We start from the raw sequence: 12,166 nt of genomic DNA, 5'->3' as shown, positions 1-12,166 counted from the left end.
TTACGTGTGTCTTTAGTGGCCGAGCAGTCTCGGTCAATATGATGCCCCAGAGAGAGAAAGTGAGCCCAAAGAAGGGGTAGTTTGGGTTTATTTATTAAATGTATTTCCAGCTTGACCTTTATCCTAGGGCATGACACAAACAGTTAAAACTAGGAAGTTTTCATGCCTTAGAATTTTTAAATTGCCATCCAGGGGAAGAAACACCAGTTACTGCAGCCAACAGAAACCCAGGCAATGAGGAGCGACTTTTCCTATTCTGCATTTGTACTACTTGTACTCTTGATGGGGAGGGCATTCTGTTAAGCAGAACACTACAGTGGAGAGGGCCCTGTCCTTTGCCATGATGTAAAGACACTCCTTTCGATGTTGGAGAATGAGAAATGCTTGTCTGTACCCTGGCAAGGAGGGGAATAGGGAGGAGGCGTCTTTGTTCCTTCAGAAATCTGGATCCGAAGTTTAGATCTTAAACTCAACTCTCAACCTTGGCAGAGTGGGGAGTTCTCCAGCACCATGTCCTCTTGGGGGCCTGAGTCGCTGCTTCTCTAAAATAAGAACCTTTATCAAGGGCTCTGAACTAACAAACAATATGGTTGCAGAAAATAAAATTCCCATAAGATCCTCCCCAGAACCTTACAGACCTGCATCTTTCTCTGCTGTGTTTTGATGCTCCCAACTTTCTTGTTGGCTTTTCTAGTTTCTTGGATGTTGTGGCTACTACTCTCCAGCTGACTCTAGAGCCTGTTCTCTCTTTTGGGATCAAGCAAAGATGCTGCTATGCCCAGGCCGTCGTAAGGCTTCCAGGAAAGAGGCGTTCCTTGATTCTAAACTTGCCAGTTCCTCACCAGTTGTGGCACGGGCAGCTGTAGGGATGTTTTTGGGAAACTTAATCACATTTGCTACCCTCATTTACTACAATACTTATGGCTTTAAAAGGTTAGACAAATTCATGGAGGAGAGGGCTATTGATGGCTACTAGCCTTGATGGCTATGCTCGGCCGACAGAGGCAGCAATGCTTCTGAATGCTAGTTGCAGGAAATCACAGGTGGGGAGATTGCTCTTATTTTCCAGTCCTGCTTTAGGCTTCCCGTTGGGGCATCTGGTTGGCTACTCTGAGAACAGGATGGGTCACTGGCCTGATCCAGCACAGCTCTTCTTAGGCTCTTAGCAAGATTCCTTTGGTGGGTGAAGGGACACTACAGAATATTTCTTTCCTAGGGTGCTTGTCCAGAGCCTCATGTTCAGTCCCTACAGTCTTCTCTTGTCCATCTTACCAGGAGACTTCTACCCCATTTTTTTAAAAAAGCAAAGTTTACAGCAAACACATCTTTGGTTTATTAGAGTGGAAAGCAAGTAGCATGATGCCATTTCAGCCTCCTGTTGCACTGCCACATTTTTGCAATGGCTTTACAGTTGTTTCCCATTTAACCAGAAGTCTGGGTTGTCTTATAAAGGAGAACTAGTTTTAGAAGACTGAAATTTGACTCAAATCTCAGGTTCAATTCCCACTCTTTTAGAAGCAAAATAGAATTCACACAAACATGAAACAAAAGTAAATCACAACCTGATAGGTTTTTGTTTTTTTCAAAGCACAGATGAGAGGGCTTTCTGAGCAGTGAGTGACATTTGACCAGCTGCTGTACATAAATTGTTTCCTAGATCAGAATTGCTCCCTAGTGGAAGAGTGGAGGAGACGATTTCTCTTCATGCTTCTGCTCCAATCAAAGGCAGAGCTTCCTGCACTCATATCTATATCACATTCAGAAGAGTCAACCTTTATCACTTATGCTCTTGGTGCTGAGAATTGGTATCAGACTGTTTAACTTTTTGCATTTCACAGGAAAGGCACAAAAAGGTGTTACATTTTTGGCAGCAGAATATATACAGACACAGCAATTTACAACTTGTGATTCTAAAGGCACCACAGAAGACAGCAGGGGAGGATTGTTTTGTTTTAAATAAGTGCTCTAGCATTCTGAGTAGGACCCAAATTGCATTCATTTGATGTTAACATGTTTTGTTCTGGACACAGATTTTCTGTTCAGAGCATGTGTGAAATTTTAAGCCATTGTGCATATTTTTTTTAAAAAAAAAAGTAAAGCAAAGGGGCTAAACTTGGGAGGAAGGCAAAAGCATTGTAGAGAGGTGACCTCCCTACAACCTCAGTCAAGCTGAAACTGCCCTCCTCAATTTCCCTCCAGAAGCACTTGATTTTCTTAAAAAGGGCAAAATTCTTGAAATCAACTACACATAAATGGGAATGAGGCACAACCCCCTTTGGGAACTAAACAAGAGGCTGGACTTGGCAATATCCAGATTTACTAAAAAGAACAATTTTTAAAACGACTCATGCAAGCAGCAGTTCCCATATACGTTGATTGAAAAGCAAGTCTCCCTTGCCGTGCGTACAAAGGGTACTGTGTAAAGGTGGTATGGCTGGGTCATTACAGGGAGCCCCGGACCAATAAGGCAAACACCAGGCAGTGCAGCTGCTGCCATTGCCATTTGCCCAGAATGCCTTGGGGCCTTATTTGTTGAGGCCCCAAAAGAATTCTGGGGAAATGAAGACAACAGGAGAACAAGTCACCTGGCTCGGGGGCTCCTCTTCAAAACACCAGACCCTAAGAATGTTAAGAAATGAATAAAACGTGTGGTTGGCCTCTGGGGGTTTAGGGTAAGAAATACAATGTACAGGGCATTCTGCTAGCAGTTATAGTGAGGCCAAGGGATGAAATCCTGCACTGCCCCTTCATTATGCAATATTTGTTCCTGGCAGATTTTGGTGGGCGTGTGAAGCTAAGTAACAATGCTTACGTAGCCTCCTGTATATGAGGGTGTAGTTGTGTGGGGGATGTACTTTGGGGAAGGGCCACAGAGCACCTGCTTTGCATACAGAAGGTCCCAGATCATCCAGGAGAGACTCTTCTCTGGAATCTTTGGGAGTTGCTGCCAGTCAGTGTAGACAGTGCCGAGCTAGATGGACCAATGGTCTAGCTCAATATAAGGCAGTTTCCTCTGTTTCACTTCAGACTGCAAGGCAGGCCTATGTTTCATTTATAAATCTACAGCAGGCATGTCCAACAGGTCAATCATGATCTACCAGTCGATGACGGGGGCATTCCCAGTCGATCACAGGATCAAAGCAAGAGATCTCTGCGGTGCTCCTGATCAATCCCTAAGCAAAGCTCAACAACTCTGAGCAACCCCTCCCCCAAAAAAAGCTCAACAACTCTTGGCAATGACAAATGGGTAGATCACTGCCAGTATTTTCAAGAGTGGGAGTAGATCACAGTCTCTTGGGAGTTGGATGTGCCTGATCAACAGAATACTAAAGCTAGCATTCCCTAGCCTGATATAGCCCCAAACCTCTGGAGACTAACACCCACCAACTCCAACCAGTCTGTAGTCAAGGTCCAAGGATGGAGGGGGTTATGGTTTGGCAACAGCTGGAGGTCACCAGGTGAGGAAGGCTCACTTAGGTGGTCAGCAGTCCCTTCTGTGCAATCCCTTCAGGAGCGAGGAGTATAGGCAAATGAAACCTAGTCAAGAGGACCTGCAGGAAATTTGAGAGTTGCCAGGTTTTGTTTTGTTTTGTTTTGTTTAAATCACAAACACGTTTGCAGGTCCAATTTTAGAAGCCAGGGCACAAAAAAAGATTCAGAGCTCCCCACACGTATATTATCTGCCAATGATTCCAAGGAGAAATTATTTCCAAACCTATTATAGTACACAAAATCTAGGTTAGCATGATGCAAAACTGACATAAAAGGATTACTGCAAGAGATTGAGACTGCAGGCAGCGTGGGCAAGACGTGCTGCCTGGGTGTAGGAAAAGGCAAGAGGCCATTTGGGCTGTTAGTCCTCCCCACCACAAAGGAGGAGCAGGACTTTCCTGTAGTCTCCTGAGGTGTCGCCCTGAAAGAGAAATTTGAAGCGACTGTCAAGTCATGCTTTTGATTAATGGTTTAAAGCAGTCTCCCCCAACCGGGGGCTCACCAGAGGTTTTGGACGACAGCTCTCATCAGCCCCAGTGCCATAAGGCCATGCTGACAGAGACTGATGGGAGATTTACCTTATTCATTTCATAAAATTGATACACTACTGTAAAAAAACAAAGCTCAAAGCAGTTTACAAGGAGACTAAAACAAAGTTATCAGTAAAAGCAACACTTTATCTTTTGAATGTTTTAAAATCGGCAGTAAACTAAAAGCAGATTAAAACATACACCCACATTCTACTTATCTAAACAAAAACCATTTTAGCAGCTACCAAAAAGAGTGCAGTCAGGGTGCCCACCTGATTTCAAGAGGCTGGGAGTTCTAGAGTACAGGCGCCGCCACTGGAGAGCAACATTGTGGATGGTGGTGGTTTGTACAGTGGTGCCCTGCAAGACGAACGCCTCGCAAGACGGAAAACCCGCTAGACGAAAGGGTTTTCCATTTTGGAGGCGCTTCGCAAAATGAATATCCCTATGGGCTTGCTTCACAAGACGAAAAGGTCTTGCGAGTTCCTGCGGGGTTTTTTCCTTTTCCCCCCCTTTTCCTAAGCCCTAAGCCGCTTATCAGCTGATCTGCTAAAAGCCGCTAAACCGCTAATAGCGCTAATCCGCTAAGCTGTCAATGGGCTTGCTTCGCAAGACGAAAAAACTGCTATACGAAGAGCCTCACGGAACGGATTAATTTCGTCTTGCGAGGCAGCACTGTATCTGGCTTTGCTATGGCCATTAAACACTGCTCCAGGCTGCTCACATGAGTGTGAGCCTCTTTGGGGACATTGTTCCTGCAGGGAATTCTCCTGCCCAAGCCTCACAGCAATGAGAGAGAGCAGCTCAAAGCTTCATTAGGCCTGAGGCCTACATGGGAATTTAAAGGTGCTGGAATTGGATGGGGAAACAAATGAACAAAAAATGCAAGCTCACCTTAATGAAGGAGTAGAGGGATTTTCCATACATCCGCTTGAACTCTGCCTTGATATCTATCATATCTATCTCACAGCGGGAGACCATTACTCGAATGAGGGTGTCGTCATTTGTCCCTAAACCCTTGTTTGGGGGGGGGGGGAGGAGAGAAAACAAGCAACTGGTCACTCGGTTTTTGCATTAAAAGAAACAAACAAACAAACAAACAAACAAGGCACATTCAAACCTTTCTCTCTCCCCTGCCCCATTTACCTTCATGGATTTGTACAGCCTTTCAGCAAAGTAGGCATGCCTATTTCTTATACAGTTTACTGCAAGGAGAAAAACAAAGGAAGCGAGGTTAGCAAAGCTAGAAAAAAAGAGCTGGAACCAGACAAGCTCATGATCAAGGAATATAGTTTTTCAAGCAAACAGAGGGCCTGCATTTTTGAAGAAAGAAAGTGTGGTGTCAACTGTACTTGGCCAAGAGGAAACTGCCCAACACAGGAGTCCCTTCATCAGCAGCCATTATCCAGTGAGAAAGCATGAAGGACTCTAGAATAAGGGTGGGGGAAACCTGTTGCCCTCCAGAGGTTGCTAAACTACAACTCCCAGCATCCCCAACCAGTGCATATGCTGGCTGTGGCTGATTGGAATTGGAGTCCAACTTTTTAAGCAGAGGCTGGATGGCCATCAGTCATGTATGATCTAGTTGAGATTCCTGTATTGCAGGGGGCTGGACTAGATGACCCCTGGGGTCCTTTCCAATTCTACACTTCTATGAGTCTATGCGCTGGATGGTCAGACCTGACCTAGGAAGTCACAGATTCGAATCCCTGATCAGTCATGATATTATTATTGGCCAAGTTCAAACATCACATTGAACTACAGTTTAAAACAAAAACTATGGTTTTATTTTGAAACAGAAGCGTTGATTCAAACCTCTCGCTCTGCTGCTGCCTTCTTCCAAGGAAACAGGAGTTTGGCTTGTCCAAGGAGCTCTGAGGAATCTGGGCTGTCACCATTATTTATTATTTACTATTATTATATTTATTTATATCCTGCATTTTCCCCAGACCAGGATTCAAGCCGGCTTACACAAATTAAAACAACGCAGATAAAATACAAAAAGCTAAAAACATATAAAAGATAATTGCTTAAAAGTAATTAAACTCTAACAGAATTAAAACAACACAGAAAACACATCCATTAAAATACATACGGTATATTATAAAATGTCCGAACTCATTTTGCCTCAAGTGCTAGTTCTCTCCAAACAAACCATGATCTGTAACCCAGATTTGTTCCAACTTGTTCAGCATTAAATTTGTTCACGTTAAATCATAGTTTGTTTTTAGCTATGGTTACGTGAAAGTCAGATCATTATTTGTTAAAAGGGGTGAGTTATAAATCATTCTATTGCAAAGACCCTTTGCAAATACTAAATTCTAACAGATATTGATGAAATCAGTAAAACAAAGAAATGCCACAGTATCAGTTTGGAGACAAAAACAGCTTTACACTAATACACCTCAGCCCAGCAGGCCAAAAGGCTTCTAGAATAAAAACACCTTCAGCAGACAATGGGAGGTCGGTGCGGGGGGCAAATGAACCTCCCAAGGCAGGGAGTTCCAGTCTGGATGTGATCAAAGAAGTGGTTTCTCATGTTTGAACAAACTGTTACCAGAATGTGGGGAAAAGTCGGGATGTTGGACAGAAATTAAGTGGTTACCAGCTGTAATGTAAAGGTTGAGCAATAAGTTATAATAAGTTATAATAAGGATTTGCTGAGTTAAGAATTTGAACTGGAATACAAAAGGGGGAGGTGAGAGGAGGTCTGGGAAACAAGTTAATGGAAATAAGTAATGGAAATTATATTTGTTTTAACTGTTTTTTAATTTTGTATCTTTGTATTTTTGTCACTTTTTGTGTATTTTTGTTTTTTGTATTAATTTGGAAACTCTAATAAATATTTATATATATATAAAAAAACAGAATGCGGGGAAAAGTCTCCCCTGCAGATATTAAGGAGCTTCGAAGGCTCACATGGAAGGAGGCATTGCATTAGCTATCCGGGGCATAAACCATGAAATTCACCGGGTGACCTGAGCCAAACTATCTCAGTCAAGCCTATCTCACAGGGCTGCTGGATTATCTTCACGTAGAGTTTATTGGACTACTTGAGAGAAGGGTGCAGAAACCAAGAACATCATTGCAAGGCACCTCCATAGCTCTTTCAAGCTGCCCCACAAGACCATCCCTTCCCATATCATTTCAGCAGCTCAGTAGATGACTCACCTATCGCTAACAGGGCATCCTCAAGATCTCCTGACATTTCAGATTTAATGCTCTCCGTAATGTCTTTGTTAGCAATCTTCCTGTAGTCATCGAACACTGGAAAGCAGAAGGAGGGTTTTACTAGCAAATTAAAAGTAAAAAAAGGTGCCAAATCTAGAAGTCCACATATTTAGGATTTTATTCAACTAATTTCTACTAAGAGTAGACTCACTGAAATTAACTGACAAAAGTTAGCCATGTCCATTAGTTTAAATGACTTTACTCTGAGTAGGATGAGGACTGGCGACAACACTTAAAATTGCCCTCTGTTTTGCTGCTTAGATAAGCTAGAACATAGAACATTAGGGGAGTTCCCAGGTTTCTGATATTTGACTTATGATTGTTTTAAAATAAGAAAATGGTAGTTCAGTTGAAATATTTTCCCATTACTCTTCCCACAGTGCAGGTTTAAACAAACTCTGTGACATTATTTACACAACCTCAGCCACTCACAAGGGATTTGTAGAAATTTCAATTCAAGGAATCCCTTGGTTGCTGTGAAAATTTGATACACCAAACCACATCAGTTTCCCCTTTGGATTATAGTTGAACACTGCTAAAGAGATAGAACAGATTCTATTGTCTAGAGTCTAGACTGTATAACATGTTGATCCAAATAAACATGGACACAACAGATGGTTTATAGGAGATATGGGAAGCTGATTGGCAGATTAGCATCAGTAAAGAGGTGTGGATTTCAATATGGAGAAAATTTCCTTTTAAATTGGTCTTGGCCTCAATAATAGAGGTGTAAAAATGGCATGTCGTTCAGCGGCTCAGTTCTGGGATGAAGTATTTGTTCAAATAAAACCACTTACTGGATAAAATGTCTCTGGCTCTTCTCAATCCATTTATGGGAGACAGTATTAACTTATACAGTTTTAACTTTTAGTAAATTCTCTTCTCCTAGCACCCAGGTGCATAATAACAAGATTCTGGAGGAACTTAGATAGTGTTTCTCTGACAAATTGGTAGAACAAAGTGGCAAATAGCACTTGTAGAAAAATAATAAAATTGGCACAAAGCTTGAAACATAAAGTCTCTTTTGTAAATGAATAGCACAGTTTCATTATGTACATAGCTAAAAACAAAAACAGACGGCTCCCCTCACATTATAAAACTTCTTGCTTAATAAACTATTTATTGCCTTCTATACGAAAAGTAGTCTGGGATAAGAACTGCACATATTGCCTAAACACCAGCTTCTGGTGATATATTACTTAATTTATCTCTGTGATGTTGTATATGTTGAAAGAATTAAAGAAAAAGAAATATTGTGCAGTGGCAAGTTGGGTTGAACAGACATGGAGGTTTCTAAAACCGTGTGTGTGAAAGGACTTAAGTTTTTGTTTTTTAAAAAAAGGTTTCTATATATTGTAGGTATTAAAAGGAAAGACAACCTTCCATATTTTGCCTTTTTTCAGTCTACATTAGTGTAGTCTCAAACTGTGTCCTTACTTTACAGCTCCATCAATTCATTAACGTTTGGCCAAGGCAATCCATTTTTGGATTGAGTTTAAAGGCAAAAATGCAAAAGGCCCTCAAAGGTTCAGGTGCACATTTTCCGAGCTACAGTGCTCTGCATACTGCTCACTGGCTCACAAACTTTCATTTATCTAGGAGGAGGAGGAGGATTAAAAACCCACAGAGTGAATGAAAGACAAGCACCAACAGGTGGTAGCAAAGCAAATGCAGCCGACATGTCGTGAAGCCAACTCTTACTGTAAGAACCGGTGGAGCAAAAAACAGGAAGATACAGATCTCCTTCCCAGGAAATCCGTGGGGTTCATGTCAATGCAAGTTTCCATGGGCATGAAAGAAAGACACTATGTGGAAAAATCAAAATTGGAAACAGAACTGTTAGACTCTAAAGTTAAGAATTTGTCAAGAATGTATAACCTGCTGTTGAAATGGAATACTCAAGATGAAATGGTGAAATCTGCTATGATTAAATGGGCACAAGATGTGGGACATAATATCATGATGACTGACTGGGAACAGTTATGGACTACTGGTATGAAATTTACGGCATACAATGCCTTAAAAGAGAATTTAATGAAAATGATCTATAGGTGGTACATAACACCAGTCAAGCTTGCAAAAATTTATCATTTGCCTGACAATAAATGCTGGAAATGTAAGGAGACAGAAGGTACTTTTTTTCACCTTTGGTGGACATGCCCAAAGATTAAGGCATTCTGGGAGATGATCTATAATGAAATGAAAAAGGTATTTAAATATACCTTTCTGAAGAAACCAGAGGCCTTACTTTTGGGCATGGTCGGCCAATTGGTGCCAAAGAAAGATAGAACGTTTTTTATGTATGCCACAACAGCAGCAAGAATACTTATTGCAAAGTATTGGAAGACGCAAGACCTACCTACCAGGGAAGAATGGCAGATGAAACTGATGGACTACATGGAAATGGCGGAAATGACCGGTAGAATCCGAGACCAGGGAGAAGAGTTGATGGAAGAAGATTGGAAAATATTTAAAGTATATTTTAAAAAATATTGTAAAATTAATGAATGTTAGAAAGATGCTTGAGTGAATTTACATGGTCTTAGCAGAAAGGTTGTAAAGAATTAAGTTAAATTGGATTGTTAATGGGTTAAAGTGAAAAATTCAAGGTTAAATAGTGTTAAGATAAATTTATGGAACAAAATCTGAGAAAGAGGGAAAGGACTTGCTGAAACAATTATGAATTAGAATACAAAAAGGGAGGCGTGAGGAAGTCAAGGAAATAAGTAAATGAAGGATAAAGATATGAATATACTGGATGTTATTGTTTTTTAAATGTTATTGTTATTGTTTAGTTGTATTGTTTTTCTTTTTTCTTTTTAGTATTGTATCTTCTTTATATCTTTGAAGTATTGTAATAATTTTCCCCCCTCTTATTATTATTGTCTGTTTTTCTTTTATTTGTAATTGTTAAACCTTAATAAATATTTTTTTAAAAAGAAAAGTAAAGAAAGAAAGACACTATGGCAGCATATAAATGCTAATTGGATTTTTCAATCCGGGAGAGCATCTCATGTACGCTCCTCCACAGGAGAAAGAAATTAAGTTGGAAAGAGTCCCAAAAGGAAACTGTAGTAAGAGTATCTGTCAGGGCTGGTTATACATCCTTAGAAGTCACGCCAGGGCTGGCTCCACCCTTAAGAGTCATGTTACTGCCTTAAGAGTCATGTTACTTACCTCCAACTGTCATGTGGCAAATCACATGCTTGCTTTTTAGCTTCCCTTTTGCCATTGCTAAGAAATGGCCTCTGAAGGTTCTGTATTTTATTGTTAGACATTGTTTCAGTGTTTACCAACATGAGATGTTTGTTTGCCTGATTGATATTAATGTAATTTTTTAGGAACTTCTGGTTGACAGCGATCCGAGTGCAAGCGGGGATTTTCCCTCTCGGGGAATCCCGGGTTTTTCGGAGGATTGGGGGTGTCACAGGGCGCAGTGACCCCTCGAAGTAGTGTCAGGAGGGTGTTCTGACACTCAGGTTCCCGCAGGCAGCCGAAACGCGAACCACCCGGCCGTCAGGTAACTCCTAAAAGGGGTGAAGAGAACGGCGGGGGGGAGAGCGGGCTGCAGGGAGGCCATAGCTACCTCCGAGAAACGAAGCCCCGGGCTTGCAAGGAGAACTCTCAATTCTCGATTTGGAAGAAATTTGGACTTAATTGGATGTAAAGAAGGAATTTAAATTAAGGAAAGAAACCGGATGAAAAAATTTGAACTCACGAGACTGGCTTTTTATCCGCAACCAGCTTAGACGCATGCAAACAACAAAGCGATCAAAAGTGAAAGTAAGTTACCGCTGGCGACTGTTGTTTCTTCTCCCCTTTAACTGGATAAAAAAATAACCCTTTTGGGAAGATACAAATTAGCAAAGAAGATTCAAAATAAAAGGGGGGACAGAGGAACAAGACGGAGTTATTTAAGTCCTTTTTGGAGCTTGTGAATTTGAGTTAACGCAACCAGACTTTGGTGTCATGGTAAAATAAAAATTGCGCAACAGAAAGGGGATTTCCAGACTCCATTGTTAAAGACATTGTTAAAGACTTATAAGACTTATAAGATCTATGAGACTGTCTGATGTTTGCTGTGGAAGGAAGGTTCTTAAATTGATCGGGACTATCCTTTCAGGATTGGATATAATTTGGTTCACCTTTTAACACTTTATTTTTTCTTTGGAAGGGTGGCCGGATTTGTATTAAACAAAAGGAAAACTAAACTAATGGTGAAGAATATGGATCAAAGTCTAACAGAAGAAGTGCAAAGAGAAACAGAGATGGAAGTGGCGAAGAAGGTAAAATATTTAGGAATATGGTTAACCCAAAAAAAATTGATTTATTTCAAAACAATTATGTGACAACCTGGAATAGTATAAAGAGAGACCTTGAAGTGTGGAGTAGGATGAAACTATCTTTCTGGGGCAGAATTTCTTCAATTAAGATGAGCGTGCTTCCAAAGATGTTCTTATTTCAAATGATCCCAATAATCAAGGGGACAAAGATCTTCAAAGAGTGGCAAAGAATGATTTCAAGATATATCTGGCAGGGCAAAAAGCCAAGAATACAATTTAAGTTACTAACTGACGCGAAGGAAAGAGGTGGCTTCGCCCTGCCAGACCTGAAACTTTATTATGAAGCATCTTGTCTCTGTTGGTTAAAGGACTGGATAACACTAAAAAACAATAAATTATTGGATCTAGAAGGGTTTGACAACAGGTTTGGTTGGCACGCATATTTATGGTTGGGGAAGAAGAAAGTTCATAAAGGTTTTGCCAATCACATTTTTAGAGGTGCCCTAATAGAAATATGGGACAGGTACCAAAATATTTTGGAACCGAATGTACCTCATTGGTTATCCCCACTGGAGGTCATGAGTGTCAAAAAGATAATCATGAGAGAGGATTGGATGACTTATGGAGATA

At 40.9% G+C, this 12,166-nt stretch overlaps 1 protein-coding gene across 1 annotated transcript in view; it reads right to left on the bottom strand.

Moving 5' to 3' along the window:
• Positions 1-1,309: 1,309 nt before the first annotated feature.
• Positions 1,310-12,166, bottom strand: part of ANXA4 (annexin A4) — a 32,248-nt gene continuing 21,391 nt past the window's right edge. The window contains exons 10-13 of the mRNA XM_079987590.1: positions 7,194-7,289; positions 5,169-5,227; positions 4,917-5,039; positions 1,310-3,913 (exon numbers count right to left, since the gene is read on the bottom strand). Coding sequence (XP_079843716.1) covers positions 3,854-3,913; positions 4,917-5,039; positions 5,169-5,227; positions 7,194-7,289 — 338 coding nt within the window. The 3' untranslated portion in view covers positions 1,310-3,853. The remainder of the gene's footprint in view (positions 3,914-4,916; positions 5,040-5,168; positions 5,228-7,193; positions 7,290-12,166) is intronic.

The sequence above is a fragment of the Podarcis cretensis genome (genome assembly GCF_951804945.1).
Source record: "Podarcis cretensis genome assembly, chromosome: 8".
Taxonomy (NCBI): Eukaryota; Metazoa; Chordata; class Lepidosauria; order Squamata; family Lacertidae; genus Podarcis; species Podarcis cretensis.
This window is presented reverse-complemented; position numbering and strand designations above follow the sequence as displayed.